Source organism: Mustelus asterias, chromosome 16 (assembly GCF_964213995.1).
Source record: "Mustelus asterias chromosome 16, sMusAst1.hap1.1, whole genome shotgun sequence".
NCBI classification, from domain to species: Eukaryota; Metazoa; Chordata; class Chondrichthyes; order Carcharhiniformes; family Triakidae; genus Mustelus; species Mustelus asterias.
The window spans coordinates 12,417,525-12,436,700 of NC_135816.1; the positions used below are offsets into that span (position 1 = coordinate 12,417,525).

The 19,176-nt window shown below is 42.0% G+C and overlaps 1 protein-coding gene across 1 annotated transcript in view; it reads right to left on the reverse strand.

Annotated features, from left to right (window-relative positions):
- The window catches only part of mgat4b (alpha-1,3-mannosyl-glycoprotein 4-beta-N-acetylglucosaminyltransferase B), a 232,042-nt gene that overhangs the window by 107,752 nt on the left and 105,114 nt on the right, over nt 1-19,176 (reverse strand). Inside the window, exon 2 of the mRNA XM_078231799.1 lies at nt 5,088-5,267. Coding sequence (XP_078087925.1) covers nt 5,088-5,267 — 180 coding nt within the window. The remainder of the gene's footprint in view (nt 1-5,087; nt 5,268-19,176) is intronic.

The window sequence follows — 19,176 nt, forward strand, 5'->3', positions numbered from 1 at the left end:
TGATTGCAAAGCACTTTTGAGGTACCCAGTGGCTGTGAAAGCCGCTGTACAAACTTGCTTCTACGAACTCAACAAAGGTAATGAGTTGTCGCCCTGGTCAGCTCAGGCAAGATTGTCAAATAGACTCATTTTGTGCTGTATCAATCTATAATTTCATATCAAAATGTTAAACTATACTTATTTGGAGGGGGAAAGGAAAACATATCCGTAGCCCCAAATCAAGCAAATCCCATCGACCCCCTCCCCCCTTCCATTGAGTGCAAGACTATAATACTTGAGCTGTGACCAATTATAACAAGAGGAAGTGGTGTTTGAATCCTTGAAGGTGGCAACGCAGGTGGAGAAGGTGGTGAAGAAGGCATATGGTATGCTTGCCTTTATAGGACGGGGTATAGAGTATAAAAGCTGGAGTCTGATGATGCAGCTGTATAGAACGCTGGTTAGGCCGCATTTGGAGTACTGCGTCCAGTTCTGGTCGCCGCACTACCAGAAGGACGTGGAGGCGTTGGAGAGAGTGCAGAGAAGGTTTACCAGGATGTTGCCTGGTATGGAGGGTCTTAGCTATGAGGAGAGATTGGGTAGACTGGGGTTGTTCTCCTTGGAAAGACGGAGAATGAGGGGAGATCTAATAGAGGTATACAAGATTATGAAGGGTATAGATAGGGTGAACAGTGGGAAGCTTTTTCCCAGGTCGGAGGTGACGATCACGAGGGGTCACGGGCTCAAGCTGAGAGGGGCGAAGTATAACTCAGACATCAGAGGGACGTTTTTTACACAGAGGGTGGTGGGGGCCTGGAATGCGCTGCCAAGTAGGGTGGTGGAGGCAGGCACGCTGACATCGTTTAAGACTTACCTGGATAGTCACATGAGCAGCCTGGGAATGGAGGGATACAAACGATTGGTCTAGTTGGACCAAGGAGCGGCACAGGCTTGGAGGGCCGAAGGGCCTGTTTCCTGTGCTGTACTGTTCTTTGTTCTTTGTTCTTTGAATCAGATTAAATGAAAATACCAATAGAATAAATGCAGTTACTTAAAATCAATTAAGAAAAATTTGACTTAAAAAAGAAAAAAAAATGCATCCTTGTCCCAGTAACATTATATAAAGTGCTGAATGAAGCACATCACACACAAATCAACAGCAATTACAAGACATCTGTCTCCTTGTTTGGAAGCACTGACTGATAAACACGGTTGAGTCCGTTTATTTCAAGCGTGTAGTTCATAACGTTACTTCTGTGTTACTTGATTTTTACCAAATTATATTCAATAAAACATTGTATTTAATATTTGAAGTGTTGTATTAATTTTAGAAACATGACAAGACCATGCTGAAGTACTTGTCAAGACCAGATTTCACTGTTCCAGACAGTCATGTAGACTATGCAGTAGCAAAATGGTTACAAGTTCAAGTCCTATTATAGAAGGTTGTTATTTGAATTCATAGACCAACTGTTAAAATGAATGGGCATAACAAATGGAATTTAGTGCATTTTGGAAAAGAGAAGTTAATTTTTTAGTGTTATTTGGAGCTGGCCTTGCTGGTTCTATCAGGCCCGCCCCGCCACAATGACTGTACAACCCACACCTCCAGAGTTCCAGAAAATCTGGTCTGAAAACTCAGCTGTGCATCTTGACAGATACACGCCAGTCAGAGCCTGACGCTGACAAATTATGGGAAAATTCCACCCATTGGCTTTATAACCAAAGTGAGGCATTGAGCCACAAAAGCAAGAAAACACTGGTTTGGCTTCAGGCGGAATATGGAGCTCAATTCTGGATATCAAACTGTGGGAAGGATGTCAAGGACTTGGAGAGGGTACAGAGATTTACTAGAATGGTACTATGGGCAATTAGTGATGGGCAATAAATGCTGGCCTAGCTAGTGATGACCACATCCCCTGAATGAATAAAAAAATTAGAGTCTTGGTTAAAGATTAATTTCGTCATTGTCCATATGTCCAATGACTCATATTGGGATATGGCAGAACTCTTAGCTCACCACCTAGGATTATGGTAATTTCTTCACTTTTAGATTTTTTTTTTTACAATGACTCAACGTTAAAGCTCTTTATTTCAACTACCTCTCAACCCCATTGGTTGATCTCCAATCTTCCATGCTGACAGTGAATTCGTGGTCAGCAGACACTGCGCAGTCCTTTAAAACCAGTGCCACACCTCATCCACACAAGACCATAGGGAGCAGAATTAGGCCATTGAGTCTGCTCTGCCATTCAATCATGGCTGATATTTTTTCTCATCCCTATTCTCCTGCCTTTTCCCATAACCTCTGATCCCCTATCTATCTTTGTCTTAAATGACCTGGCCTCCACAGCCTTCTGCGGCACAAAGTTCCACAGATTCACCACTCTCTGGCTGAAGAAATTCCTCCTCATCTCTGTTTTAAAGGATCATCCATACTCATTTTCAACTGCAATTTGATGGTTCCAGTTCCATAATCAATCTAAAAACTTGAACACAGTCTTCAGGTTGACACTTCCGTATTGGTACTCAGGAAGAAATGCCATCTGAGAGTACTATCTTTTAAATGAGAAGTTATACCAAGGCCTCACCTTCCCTCTCAGCTGGATGTAAAAATTCCATGGGTGCCTGTTACCCATGTCCTGGTCAATATTTATTTCCCCAAACACTACCTGGTCATAATCACATTACCTTCTGTGGGACTTTGTTGCATACCGATTGGCTGCTGTGTTTCTGATATTACGATGTGGAGATGCTGGCGTTGGACTGGGGTAAACACAGTAAGAAGTCTCACAACACCAGGTTAAAGTCCAACAGGTTTATTTGGTAGCAAAAGCCACTAGCTTTCGGAGTGCTGCTCCTTCGTCAGGTAAGTGCACTTACCTGACAAAGGAGCAGCGCTCCGAAAGCTAGTGGCTTTTGCTACTAAATAAACCTGTTGGACTTTAACCTGGTGTTGTGAGACTTTTTACTGTGTTTCTGATATTACAACAGCGACTGGTTGCATTATTCAACTGGCTGCATCTCCTACAGTTACGAAAGGCACTATATATAAATGCAAATTATTTTCTTCAGCTGTGTTCTTTGCTACTGAACAATGTTGAAAAACATGATGAAAAAAATTACGCTGCAATATAGTGCTTCTATTTCAGCCAACATTTCTGGAAATTCCATTTACTTCTTTGTAGACAAAGTATTATGGCTCCATGTAATCTTCAATGCAGGAACCAATACACAATCTCTACACACACATCAGATTTCCAAAAATAATCAAAATCCCCTTTGGTAATGATAACTTATATTTTAATACGTCATATTTTACATCATCAACAGATTTTGTTTTAAACTTAATTTAGTACAGAAATATAGATAATACCGATTGACAAGACGTTTTGTTGCTTCATGTGCATGTTGTGCTGAATACTGTTCAACTGGAATATTTTCTGTTTAATCTGGCCTGCTGAATACCTCTTTTTTTTATACATTGCCTAGCAGTGTTTTTCTTTCGGCAGGCAGTACAATCCTCATATGTGGTAGAGTTTTGCTATTATAGATACCTGCTAGATTATTGTACATAAATTTAACAACACTTGCATTTATATAGTGCCTTTAACTGGGGAAAGCAGCCCTGGGAGAGTCACTATAGAGGATAGAGGTACTTCATCCGAGGGTCTTACAAGAAAGGTCTAGTGAAATAGTTGATGCACTGGTTTTGGATTTTCCAAAACTCCCTATATTCAGGGAAGGTCCCATTAGATTGGAAGATAGCAAACGTAACTTCATAATTCAGAAGGGAGGGAGATAGAAAGCAGCAAACTACAGGCCAGTTAGCTTAACATCTATTGTAGGGAAAACGTTAGAAGGTATTATTAAAGAAGTTATAGCAGGGCATTGTACAAGTTCAAGGTAATTACTAAATTAAACTCTTCCCTCATCACCCCCATCAAAAGTTTTAGCATTGATTATCAGCAGAATTTCAAGCAGGACATGTTTCCATCAAAGAGAGGCATTTTTGTAGAACTTTTCCAGAGATTACCTTTAAATGTTATAGAACAGTCAACAAAAAGACCATCCTCAGCAGAATTTTTTAATGTTATTGCTACAAGTATGTGATTCAATGAAGTCAACTGAAACTATTTCCACCAGACGGTAATAAAAGTGGAATACATTAACAAGAAAGATCATTGAACAGTCAACATAAAACAAGGTTGTGACACAATTTAGCCGGTGGGCTAAACCTCACCCATTGCAGAGAACCTATTCTCGCCTACATTTACATTTATATTAGACTTGTTGGAATGTGAGCATGAGGAGAAAAGGCTGGGCTCATTGAGGGTAATAAGAACTTAGTTTTTTATTCAAACTAAAGATTTTAAAAGACATTGCTTGGTCACTAAAATGTGACACAATAACTGACAGACGCACAATGCTTTGAGCTCTTTGGCCTCACTGAACCCCGGACATTGTTTTTCAAAGAAATGCATATGCCTGGACACATTAAGATCTGGAAATTGGCTTTTTCTTTGGCAGAACAAGTCTACACCACTGAACACTGAATAAAAAGTGGTGACATCCCTGCAGCAGGTGAAAGCTATCAGAGTCTTCAAAAATAGTTACCATCCAGTTAACCACTAGCTCCTTTAGCTGCTGCCCATATCCCCTTCACCCATCATATTGTGCTCAAGGACTGAACATTTTGGTTTTCATTCCAGTAACTCCTGGAATTTAAAATTCTCACCCTAAATTTAATACCCTCTTAGCTTCACCCCTCCCTTTGAGATCTCTGTGCTCTTGCACATCCCCAATTTTTATCCTTCCATCTTTAGCCATTGTGCCTTCAGTCATTTTAGCCCCCCACTTCTAGATTTCTCTCCTTAAAAACTTATCTGCCTCTCTCTCCTCCGAGACTATCCTTAAACCTATCTCTAATTCAACTTTTGATCACATGTTCTAACATCTCCTCGTGTGGCTCACTATCAAATTTTATTTGAGAATCACTCTTAGGAAGCGCCTTGGGATGTTAATACTACGTTAAAGGCTATACATAAATAGCAGGCGCTGTTATGGTTGTTCTACGCAGAGTAGATCCAATGTAGAATGGAAGGTACCTGACAAATTACTCCAGGTTCTGTTGAAATCCCTCAATGTTTGTTTCTCAGCAATAGCTCGTTTTATCTCATCCAAGACAAGGTTCAGTTCTTTAGAGCGTTTGAGGTTTTCTTGCTCAGCTGCGTGCAATCTGTCTCGAAGTGCTAGAAACTCCCGTTGATAAATGTCTACCACATCTCCTGGGGAAGTAAAAATATCAGGAGTGAAAATGAGCCATCACTGATAAATAAAACATTACGTGTACACTTTCAAATGGTCCTGTTAATACCTGTGAGAAGAAAATCAGTTAGTCTGTTCTTGTTGGCGATTTGAGGAGAAACATTGGCCCAAGATACAGGCAGCAATGTTTCTGTTCTTCCTCAGATAGTGACTTAGGATTTTTTTTACACCCACCTAAGCAACAGATGAAGTATTTAAAGTCACTTCCGAAAGAATAGTTCTCTCAATATTGGATTCTAAGTTTAATTCACGTGTTCAAGCTTTGTGCAAAGTTCGAATCTCAATTTCTGCTGTGGACCTGTTGGGGCAGTAGATGAACTGGAGTGGATCCAGGCAATCTGGGAGGCCGGAATTGATTTATGCCATGACTAACCTTTCAAAGCACTTCATAATGATGGATGTCAGAGCCACCAGACGATAGTCATTAAGGCACGCTGCTTTGCTTTTCTTTGGTACCGGGATGATGGTCGTCTCCTTGAAGCAGATAGGGACCTCAGATTGTTATAAAGAAAGGTTGAATTCTGTACCCACATTTTTACCGTACACATTGGTCACCTTCTCCTGCAATTTCAAAAGTTGTTCTCTAGTTTCTGAGAGCGTAGAATGGGTAAGAGTCGGTAAACTGGTACACGCCGGTCTGCCGAACATAAGCTCTGCTGGTGATGAAATAGTTGTGACATTGCAATGTGCAGATCTTGCTTGGTCTGTCTACATTTGAGAATTCGGGATTGCACTATGTAAATCACTTGTTCAGCTAGGCCATTAGATCTAAGCTAATGAGGAGAAGTAGTGTGACCAGTGTTGCACTTCTCTCTCAGATCCTGAAATAGCTTACCAATAAATTGCGGACCATTATCCATAACGGTCTCTTTAGGCACACCAAACAAACTGAAAATAGTACTTCAGAGTGTGCATGACAATTGTGCTTGACATATTGTACAATTGTTGAATGATGGTTAGTTTGTAAAGTATTGACGATGACGATAAAGTCATGGCAGAGGTCGGATATGGCTTTTGGACTAAGGAAGGGCAAGAACTTCATGTGGTTCTTTCTGCTGACTTGGCACATGCTCTTGATATGCTGACACTTCTTGACAATGACTTCAACGTTATTGTTCACACCTTGCCAATAGACCATCTCTTTTGTGTTTTCTTGTCCGATCTGTGCCAATGTGTGAGTGATGAAGCTGTTGAAGAATATCAGATCACAAAATGTCCAGTATAATCACCTGCCTGCCTTCACCAGGCAATGTCTAGCTCATCCCACTAAGTGCAACATGGTCACTTCTTGTGGACATGTTGAATTGAATCAGGCCATCCTTCAATGATGGCTTTCCACAGTTTCTGTGATGTGGGGCTTTCCACCATTTCTCTTTGTAGCTGCTGGCATTTGCATTGGGCAAAATGTCAATTGACATTCTTCCCTTGAAGCTGCCAATTTTGTTGAAACAATTTTTCCACGGTAGGTCATGAACTGAGATGACAGGAGTAGTTTCAATGGTTGATATACAGAATGAGGTCTGACTAATTCCATGGTTTGTCACCAGTGCAACGTTAATACATGCTGTTAGAGTTGTGATTGCTGGATAATGCAGAACATTGGTGAAACCCAGTAGGATTGATTGTACTTGCACTCCAGGACTATGGATCCTGCACAGAAAATAAATGAACTATTACACACTAAAAGTTGCTCAGTATTCAGTTTCACCATAACCTTCCATGTCTGTAGATACATGTCTTGTAGAATTTGCAGGTGATGGGTATATGAGGCCCTTCATTTTAGTTTTACTATAATAAGTAGACTAGGTTAAGGTAATTATAAAGTGCCTTTTATTTAGATATATATAGTGAGAATTCACAATGTGCCTGGAACAAAAACTGCAAAGGTATTATAAACTATACAACCACAAATTAACCAAGTATTATAAGCTTAAATTGTATTTTCAATATATATCTATTGTGCGCCTTGGCCTGAATGCAGCATGATGGGAAACAGTGGTAGACAAGCCAAATTCTTTTAATACAATGGAGCATAGAAAGGCAGCTTGTGTTAGCTGTTTCTGGATACGCGAAAACAAGTTTAATCATAGGCCTACTATTTAAGGGAGTAAATTCATTCATGGGTAGCGAGGCTGGAGCAGTCTCTCAAGCTGATAAAAGAGGCCCAGGTAAAGGTGAAAGAGTGGCTCCTTTCACCAATTAAAATTTGCAGGTGTTGGCTATGGCCTTGGGCACTGCTAATGACGTGGGTTAAGTTTCCGAGGTAAAGGGTAAGGAACCTATATGGGCAGTAAGCTAATAATCTCCTATTCCTGTTGAGAGGTGGAATGTTATTGGCTAAGGTAATAATGTTGAATATTGTGATTGGGCCCTCCAGTCAATTGACGAGACTAGGCAGGATATTGAAATGTTCAAAATAATATAATAATTTTACCTTGCAATATTAGCTCAGAGAGGACAGTCAATCCTCATTGACTGTGTCTCTCCTCTGATGCATGCATTAGCAAATAAATTCCTTTTCGTTCTTTAACTATATACTGTCTTTCACAGCTTGGATCGGAAATGTCTCAACTTGTTGAGACTCTGAATTGGACTTGATTTGATTGAATTGGAAAAGTTTTTTAAAAAATACTGCCTTTCACAGTCTATGTATTGGTTGAGTGAGGTTCAACAAGCACAGAGCACCCCAGGGGAACACCTTCAGAAAATTCCTCTTACAGCAGGGGTAGTATGTTGTCACTTGCCACTGTATCAATCTTGGTCAATAACGAATAATTAACAACTTGTTTTGGCCAAATAACTTCAATTGTAATATGCCTTTAAAGATACAGCAGCATGATATAACAAGTGAGGAAGTGTGTCAGGTAATCCAGCCTCAGTTTCACTTAAACGTGGGAGCAAAACACAGCCCTGCTACTGATGACTTCAAAACTTTGCATAGTTGTCATGCTGTGATTTCAATACTCTCTGGTTCAGCTTTCATTGCAGTCAGATCATGATGTTGAAGGTCATCTCATGCCATGTAATACGATCTAAAGCTATTAACCATGTCGTACCATGTTAACCATCTCTTGCTGCCGTGCTGTTTTACCAATGATGAACACCACGTTGTGTTTTTATAATGATATAAAGCTGTGATGGGCAGCCTAGGCTAGTGAGTGGGCTGCATGAGTGACTCTCCATCTCAGTGGACCACAAGATTGAAATCAGGCTTGTTCACTAACCAGGACCCATCAATAAGATTAAATACATTTAATGCACTCTGAATATTTCATAATGAGTTACAAAAAAAATGCTTAAATCATTTACACACAGATAGAACGATCAACTTCAAATGGTACAAAACAAAATAAATATTTACGCTTTGTACACAGAGCACGGCTCTCACAGTCAATGTTGTGAGCAATCAGCACGCACCTCACTTCACTTGCCCTTGCTTTATGATGCGCGAATCACTTTAGTCATACCAGTAGGAAAAAAATTGCACGGTTGGAATTCAGTGGAATATGGCAACTCTGAGTGTGGACCACGGTAAACAAAGTGTCTCATGGGCCACGTTCAGGACCCATGTAACACCCGGGCCGCAGGCTGCCCACCTCTGATATAAAGGCAGCAATCACCATAAAGAATTGTGCGAACACTTTGTGGGTTCATGTATGTAAACTAGACACATGGGAACATGTGTACATAGTTAGAAAACTTGAAGACTGCAGCAGCACTGGGTCCTGCTTACAGGCCAAAGTGGAACTGAGGCTGGATCATATGACACACTTTCCCTCCAGTCTCGCCGGTATCCCATAAAGGCATATCACAACTGTCACCATCATTGGGCAGGCAGAATGAATAGCAAGGCCCTACCAATGGTAACGAGGTGATTGACTATTAATTTAATTTTTGCAATATATTGGTTGACACTTAGCCAGAACAGTGGAAGTACTCCCTTGCTTTTTTTCAAATAATGCCACATAATCTTTCAGGCCGACTTGAACAGCAGACCTTGGTTTAACATTTCATCATCAGGACTGCCATTCTAATTGGTATGGCACTGTCCCAGCTCTGCACAGGGAGCGCCAGCCTAAATGAAATGCTCAAGATTCTAGTCTGGGACTTGAACTAATAACTTCTGACTTAAGAGACAAGAGAGTCATCCACTGAGCTGCTGCTTAACCCAATGATAACATCCATCGACTTCAAATGTACAGAAATCTGCAGATTTAACAATAATAAATTCAAATTGAAAAGAAATGAAGAACATAGTTGATTGAACAGCTTCGACGCCAGGAGCAGAGAATGCAGAAAATACCCAGGAGGTCAGGCAGAATCTATGGACAATTCCATATGACACAGACAATTCAGCAGAGCACTAGCACCATTCTTCATTACAGCATTTGCCGGAGGTGGATGAATTCAGCCCAGACAGATTGAACAGAAATCCTCTTCAAATTCTGCCTGGACCACCTACTCCAATCACTGGAACTTCAGCTATACAGGAAGGTGCAAGAGAAAATGCTGGTTTAAGCAAAATGCTGACGTAAACCTCTCAGGGCATGTTTGAATTGTTTAAACGCAAGACTCAATCATTTATCAACAATGAGTGCTTCTTAATTAGAGGAACCACCTAATATCCAATGCCCAAGGTCAGCTCTGAATAATGATGAGTTTTTTGATGTAATATTCAATATCACTTGCACAACAGTGTTTTTTATCAACTCATGCAATGAGCTTTAGGAAAAACACATGCATAAAATTCAGTATTTTGAAGGCTACACCAGTCAGCCTCCCAACTTCAACCCTCCGAACTCACACCACATCCTGCTCACCAATAGCTCCTCCGCACGCTGACCTACATTGGATCTCTGACTGGCAATACCTCAATTTTAAAGTTTTCACCCCAGATTGTAAATTCCCTCCATGGCCTCACACCTCCCCACCTCGGTTTCCTCCTCCAGCTGTATAACCCCTCTACACTCCTCCAGTTCCGACCTCCTGTACACATCCCCCAATTTCCATCGCTCTGCCGTTGGAAGACATGCCCTCCCTAGTTCCTTAACTCTGGAATTCTTTTCCTAAAACTCAGGGTATTTCCAGTGCCCATGTGTTTATACAAGTCACTGATGGTATCATACCTCAACTCCCACCAACAACTTGCATTTATATAGCACTTTTAATGTGGCACAAAATATTACCGTGTTTTACAAGATCGCCATCAAGTAAAATACAAGACCAAGGAGGTTGCCAAAAGTTTGGTCAAAGGGGCAAGTTTTAAGGAAATTCTCAACGACAGAGCGATATGGAGAGGGAATTCCAGTGCTCAAAACCCAGGCAGCAGCAGGCAGGCACCAATTGTGGAGTGATTAAAATCAAGGATACGCAAGAGGCCAGAGGTAGGAATACAGAGTTTTTTTTTAAATGTTGACGAGAAGCAGTACTAAATTACATCTATGCACATTCAGAAAAACTTTCTTCGATAATACTAACTGGAAACATTGCATGGGGACATTATCACATCCAGTTTACCTTCCAAGTCACACGTCATCCCAAATTAGAAACATATCAACATTCCTTCATCCTGGCTAGTCATATCCTCTAACTGTTTATCTAACAGCACTGTGGTTTCACAGAGTGCAGCAGTTCAACATGACGGTTCACCACCATTTTCTCTATGGGGCGACCAAGAAAGGGGAATAAACGCTGGTCTTGCCAGTGATACCAATACTTTATAAAATTCATTCATTATTGATGGGATGTGGGTAAACGTTGATCATATCAGCTGAATGTTTAAATTATAGGGGCACAAGTGGTTAAATTATAAATGCTGGTTGCATAAACTCAGCTCGCGTCTCCTTGAGTTTAGGAGATTGAAGAGGGATCCAACTGAATTGTTTAAAAATGTTTTTAAAAAGATTCAAAAGGGTAAACAAAAATTATTTTCTCTGGTTGTGGAATCTGGAACAGTAGTAAATGTTAAAATTTTGTGTCAGGCTTTTTCTAGACTGAAGTCAGGAAACACTTTCTGCACAAAAAGGTAGTGAAAATCTAGAACTTGGGTGGATTTCTTTTATTTGCTCATGGGATGTGGGTATCGCCAACATTTATTGCCCATCCTTAATTTTCTTCAAGAGAAGGGTGGTGAGCTGCCTTCCTGAATTGTTGCAGTCCATGTGTTGTAGAAGTATCCACAGTGGTGCAAGAGAAGGAGTTTCAGGATTTTGACCCAGCAACAGTGAAGGAACAGCGATTTAGTTCCAAGTCAGGATGGTGTGTAATGTAAAAGATCCCATGGCACTAATTAAAAGACAGTAAGAAGTTTAACAACACCAGGTTAAAGTCCAACAGGTTACTGTGCTTCTTACTGTGTTTACCCCAGTCCAACGCCGGCATCTCCACATCATGACTAATTAAAAGAACAGGGTAGTTCCCTCTGGTAGTCTGGGCCAATATTTATCCACCAGCTAGCATCATTAAGAAACAGATCACCTTTCTTCATCACATTGCTGTTTCTGGGAGCTTGCTGTGTTCAAATTGGCTGCTATGGTTTCTACATTACAAGTGATGACACTTTAAAAGTAGTTTATTGGCTACGAAGCGCTTGAGCTCATGAAAGGCAGTATATAATTGCAAATCTTTCTTTGGAGTTGCACAGCAGAATCTCATCTTTTGAGGGTTAAACATGCAGTCATAATTAGCATGCTCAAGGCCAAAATCTTCACTCAGTTAATGAAAGTAGCACGCACAATTACTGCCAGCATTCCAAAGTTAAGCACCCATACTGTTTTTCCATTAACGTGGTAATAACACAACCATGAATTGCTTTCCATGAATAAATGGGCAAATATCAGTTGTGTACTCCCCAACAGAAAATGTGATAGTGTCATTTATTGTCGTAGGTCTGCTCATTCCAGATGTTGGTTCAATGTCACAGGTGACTGTCTCCTCCACATTGACATGAAGCTCGATCAGAACATTTGCAGCATTTTGAACCGACAGCTAAGAATTGCATTATTTTCCAAAAATTCATACAGACTGCTAATTACAAAGTAACTCCAAACATTTAGACTAATTGGGCTGACTTTTACACTGTCGGTCAGTGGATTTGTAGGTGTGTGGTGTGTGTAATCCAGCCATCTTGCTGCCGTGACCTGTCTGAAATTTTACAGTCGGTGGGAGCAGGGAGAAACACTGTGCACACTCAACAACAAAGAAGAAAGTTCTAAAATTGATGACAGTCCAGGAACCATGGCCATTCTCTGAGCACAGGGCTGATGGGTGAAGGGCATTTGTAGGGACAAGAAATTTCTGTAAGACCTTTGACTCCAAGGACACTACCAGAGCCCAGCTCAATTTCTGAGAATAGTGAAGGATTAGGATAGGGAAACTTCAAAAAGGAAAACTAATTTTCGTAGCACATTGCGTGCCCTCAGAACATCGCAAAAATCAGTTTTAAAAACATGGTCACTGTAATGTAGGAAACCTAACAGCACTCAGCAAGATCCCACAAACAGCAATCAGTTAATGACCGGATAGTCCATTTTAAATGATGTTTGAGCGGTCAGTTTTTGTTGTGGAAAGGTAGAAATCCAGAAAGGGAACAGGGCGGAGGAGAATGATAAGTCTTCCTGTTGTCTTTTGACAGTAGCAACTAATTTCCCACTCTTCAACCCAACAGATATTTTGAGCTTCCATGTTGTTGGAAACTGTTTTTCCTTTTATTATATTTTCTATTACTATAAAAACATTGCAGTTTTGAATGGACCAGTTTATTGATGTTAAAGATTTTAAAAATCTTTGGTTCTTTTTTTCTCCAGAATGCTCCAAAATCTCTGGTTCAGACATTGGCCCTATAAAGCTGCCGGAATCAACACCTTCCTTGCTTCCTCCTCCTCAGTTTGCAATTTGATGCGCACACATTTCTGAAAGCAAGTGAGCAATTCTGATTCAATCAAACACATGTACCAAAATCTTATCACACAGCATACTTTGAATGTGTAATTAAATATGGTTCAGCATGTGCAAGAAAAGCAAAAAACAATAATTTAATTTTCCTTTTTGCGAACACTTCCCACAGGTATGGGCTGGAATTCTCTCACCTCCCCCTGCAGCTGGGATTCTCCAGTCCCGCTGCAGTGAATGGAGATTTGGCTGAGGGCCAAATGTTCTGTTCTCACTGGCAGTGGAGAACATCGGAGAATTCTGGCCACGGGCAGGATGGATACGGAAAGATATTAATTTCCAGAAAATCTCAAAATGGTTTCAGCCAATGAAATAGTCACTAGTTAAATGCAGAAAACACAGGAGTCATTTAGCACATAGGAAGTTCCCAAAAACCAGGGATGCAACAAATAACCGGATACTATTTGTGGAATTCTCCCAACCAACTGAAGCAGGTTTGGTGGCAGGCGCAGTCTGGCGGAGGCAAAAAAGTCAGAAACCTGTCAGCGTAAAATCACGCTGCAATTCCCCCAACGGAGTCACTCTTCCCACTTGCAGGTGGCACAAACACCATATGTATCTCATGAATGCTCATTATATCAGCCCCCGTCAGGCCTTCAATCTTACAGGAACTTACGTCAGTAATGAGTGACGTGCACAAGGCAGTCCTCAGTTTGTCAAAGAATTCAGGATGAGTTCAACAACTTACTGCCAGTGTCATGCACTGTTCCTGATGCGCTGTTCACCACCCTGGTGGGGCAGGCCAGTTCCTGCCTCCATCTCCATGCCAAGCTGCTCTCCATGGATAGCACTGTGCTGCCAGATCCATGGACCCTGCTGTATCACGGATTCAAATCAGTACAGCACCTGTGGCTGGGGCCACAGGGATATCCTTGCCCCTGGTATCACGTAGCAGTGTTTATCTTGACAGAACTATTCTGTCGGACTCATGCAGCCATTGCAACAAAGGTCTGAAGTTCTGCGGGGGCTGGGGTGCAAGGTGAAGCTGGGGGGTGAGACCCAACGAAGACAAGGGATGAAGACAAGGAGGGAATGTGGAAGGAGGGCTGTCCAAGGGTGGGAGACTCCAGATGCGGTGGGTATGGGCATGGGATGGAGGGGGGTGGTTAAATCAAGGAACAGACTAACAGGCTTCCTCTCGAGACTGCTAATCTTTTCCCTCTGGGTTGCTAACATCCATTACTGTCTGGTGAAAGCATGTGGGCTGAAGAGAATGATACAAGTGTGCTGGACTGGTATTTAAATATGGCGCAGGGACCTTTGGATCCGTCAGCTGAGGGTGGGCCAATGAATCAGCTGCCTGCCCGCCAGGAGAACCAGAGGAGAACTTGTTTGTGTATAATTAAGAGGTTCCAAATACCGAACCTGGCACGGGATCCCACTATTCTGGTTGGAGAGTCAGGCACTGCCAAAGCCAATTGCCACTGCACTTAGTCTCAAAATGGGAGAATTCCACCCTATATCTCTCACTGATATTAATTTTGGAATAAAGGCATAGTAATTAGAAATGGGCATTAGACTCAACTGGTCCACGTTGGTGCTTATGCTCAACAGGAGCCTCTTCCCATGCCCTCTCCAATCAACCCCATCAACATTTCCTTCTATTATTATCTCCCTCATGAACCTACCTAGCTTCCCCTTAAATACACTGATGCTACATGGAGGGCTGTGACAAGTGGTGTTCCTCAGGGATCAGTGCTGGGACCTTTGCTGTTTGTAATATATTTATAATGATTTGGAGGAAAATGTAACTGGTTTGATTAGTAAGTTTGCAGACAACACAAAGGTTGGTGGATTTGTGGATAGCGATGAAGACCATCAGAGGATACAGCAGGATATAGATCAGTTGGAGATTTGGGCGGAGAGATGGCAGTTGGAGTTTAATCCGGACAAATGTGAGGTAATGCATTTTGGTAGGTCTAATACAGATAGGAAATATATAGTAAATGGCAGAACCCTTAAGAGTATTGATAGGCAGAGGGATCTGGGTGTACAGGTACACAGGTCACTGAAAGTGGCAATGCAGGTGGAGGTGGTGGTCAAGAAGGCATACGGCATGCTTGCCTTCATCAGCCGGGGTATTGAGTTTAAAAATTGGCAGCTTTATAGAATCTTAGTTAGGCTGCACTTGGAATATAGTGTTCAATTCTGGTCGCCACACTACCAGAAGGATATGGAGGCTTTGGAGAGGGTACAGGAAAGATTTACCAGGATGTTGTCTGGTATGGAGGGCATTAGCTATGAGGAGAGGTTGGAGAAACGTGGTTTGTTCTCACTGGAACGATGGAGGTTGAGGGGCAACCTGATAGAAGTCTACAAGATTATGAGAGGCATGGACAGAGTGGATAGTCAGAAGCTTTTTCCCAGGGTGGAAGAGTCAATTACTAGGGGGCATAGGTTTAAGGTGCGAAGGGCAAGGTTTAAAAGAGATGCACGAGGCAGATTTTTTACAAAGAGAGTGGTGGCTGCCTGGAACTCGTTGCCGGGGGAGGTAGTGGAAGCAGATACGGTAGTGACTTTTAAGGGGCGTCTTGACAAGTACATGAATGAGATGGGAATAGAGAGATATGGTCCCCAGAAGTGTAGGGAGTTTTAGTTAAGTCGGGCAGCGTGGTCGGTGCAGGCTTGGAGGGCCGAAGGGCCTGTTCCTGTGCTATAATTTTCTTTGTTCTTTATTCACCTCAACTATTCCATTTGGTAATAATTTCTATATTCCCACCACTCTCTGGGTAAAAAAGGTTTCTCCTGAACTCCCCTATTGGATTTATTAGAGACTTGGTTATATTTATAACATTCTAGTCTCCTTTTGATTTGATTTATTATTTGATTCATTATTGTCACATGTATTAGTATACAGCAAAAAGTATTGTTTCTTGCACACTATACAGACAAAGCATACCGTACATAGAGGAGGAAAGGAGTGGAGAATGTAGTGTTACAGACATAGCTTGGGTGGAGACAAAGATCAACTTCATATAAGATAGATCCATTCAACATGCTTTCACCAGACAGTAATGGATGTTAGCAACCCAGAGGGAAAAGGTTAGCAGTCTCAAGAGGAAGCCTGTTAGTCTGTTCCTTGCAAGTGGAACTATTTTCTCTATGTGTACCTTATTGATGAACGAATTCATGAACTGAAAGATATTCTAAAGACTTCACTGCCTTCTCTTTCCGAGCGAGATGAGCCACAGTCCGTTCAGTTTTTCCCAATAGCTGTAATATAGAACTGGAAGCCACAGTCTCAGTAAAAGTGTTTGGCCATTCAGGACCAAATTGAAGAGAATTTACTTCACCCAAAGGGTTGTAAATCTCTGAAATTCTCTACCGCTGAGAGATATGGACGCTCATTGAGTCTCAATACAGAGGTCAAAGAGTTTTTGGGTACTAAGGGAGTTAAGGGATATGGGGATAGTGCGGAAAGATAATGATCAGCCATAATCTTAGTGACTAACTGAACAGGGTCAAAGACCCTTCTCCTAGTTCTTGTTTCTGATCATTTCAGCAAATCCTGCGTCTATGCTATGCTCAACTTCTCCTTATGGTACTAAGTTCCATATTCTAACCAAATGTCTGAGAAATACGTTTCCAGGCAAATAGCATAGGCACATTTAAAGTGAAGACAGGTACTATGTGACGGATGAAGGAATAGAAGGATAGGTTGAGAGGATTAGTTGGAATAGGGTCAGACTGGCTCATTTAGGCAACAAACACCAGCATGGACCAGTTGGGCTGAATGGTTTGTGCCAATGATTACATTGAATATGTTAATAGTTAAGAATAGTTAAGAAAGCCCATCAACACCTCTACTTTCTCAGGAGGCTAAGGAAATTCGGCATGCCCGCTATGACTCTCACTAGTTTTTACAGATGCACCATAGAAAGCATCCTTTCTGGTTGTATCACAGCTTGGAATGGCTCCTGCTCTGACCAAGACCACAATAAATTACGAAGGGTTATGAACATAGCTCAGTCCATCAAACAAACCAGTCTCCCACCCATTGACTTTGTCTACACTTTCCCGATGTCTCGGAAAAGCAGCCAGCATAATAAGGGACTCCACGCAACCCGGACATTCTCTCCTCCATCTTCTTCTTTCAAAGAACAATACAGCACAGGAACAGGCCCTTCGGCCCTCCAAGCCTGCGCCGCTCATGAGCCCAACTAGACCATTCATTTGTATCCCTCTATTCTCAGTCTGTTCATGTGGCTATCTAGATAAGTCTTAAACGATCCCAGCGTGTCCGCCTCAATCACCTTGCTTGGCAGTGCATTCCAGGCCCCCATCACCCTCTGTGTAAAATACGTCCCCCTGACATCTGTGTTGAACCTTGCCCCCCTCACCTTGAACCCGTGACCCCTTGTGTTCGTCACCTCCAACCTGGGAAAAAGCTTCCCACTGTTCACCCTATCTATGCCCTTCATAATTTTATACACCTCTATTAGGTCACCCCTCATCCTCCGTCTTTCCAGGGAGAACAACCCCAGTTTACCCAATCTCTCCTCATAGCGAAGACCCTCCATACCAGGCAACATCCTGGTAAACCTCCTCTGTACTCTCTTCAAAGCCTCCACGTCCTTCTGGTAGTGTGGTGACCAGAACTGGACGCAGTATTCCAAATGTGGCCTAACCAACGTTCTATACAGCCACAACATCATATGCCAACTTTTATATTCTATGCCCCATCCAATAAAGGCAAGCATGCCATATGCCTTCTTCACCACCCTCTCCACCTGTGCTGCCGTCTTTAAGGATCTGTGGACTTGTACACCCAGGTCCCTCTGTGTGTCTATACTCCTGATGGTTCTGCCATTTATTGTATAGCTCCCCCTTATATTAGATCTACCGAAATACATCACTTCGCATTTATCTGGATTAAATTCCATCTGCCATTTCTCCGCCCAATGTTCCAGCCTATCTATATCCTGCTGTATTCTCTGACAATGTTCATCACTTTCCGCAACTCCAGCAATCTTCGTGTCGTCCGCAAACTTACTGATCACACCAGCTACATCTTCCTCCAAATCATTTATATATATATCACAAACAGCAGAGGTCCCAGTACAGAGCCCTGCGGAACTCCACTAGTCACAGACCTCCAACCGGAAAAAGACCCCTCCACTGTTACCTCTGTCTTCTATGGCTAAGCCAGTTCTCCACCCATCTAGCTAGCTCACCTTTTATCCCGTGAGATTTAACCTTTTGCACCAGCCTGCCATGAGGGACCTTGTCAAACGCTTTACTAAAATCCATATAGACGACATCCCTCGTCAATCGTTTTTGTCACCTCCTCAAAAAACTCAACCAAATTTGTGAGGCATGACCTCCCTCATACAAAACCATGCTGTCTATCGCTAATTAGATTATTCAGTTCTAAATGCGCATATATCCTATCTCTAAGAATCTTCAACAATTTCCCTACCACGGACGTCAAGCTCACTGGCCTATAATTACCCGGGTTATCCTTGCTACCCTTTTTAAATAACGGGACCACATTTGCTATCCTCCAATCCTCTGGGACCTCACCTGTGTCCAGTGAAGAGACAAAGATTTCTGTTAGAGGCCCAGCAATTTCATCTCTTGCCTCCGAGGATTCTAGGATAGATGCCATCTGGCCCTGGGGATTTGTCTGTCTTAATGTTTCCTAAAAAACCTAACACTTCCTCCCTTGTAATTGAGATTTTTTCGAACGGGTCAACACATCTCTCTGAGACACTACCAGTCAACATGTCCCTCTCCTTTGTGAATACTGATGCAAAGTATTTGTTTAGGATCTCTCCTACTTCCTTTGGTTCCAAGCATAATTCCCCTCCTTTGTCCCTGAAAGGTCCGATTCTTTCCCTAACAACCCTCTTGTTCCTAATGTATGTATAAAATGCCTTAGGATTCTCCTTAATCCTGTCTGCCAAGGACATTTTGTGA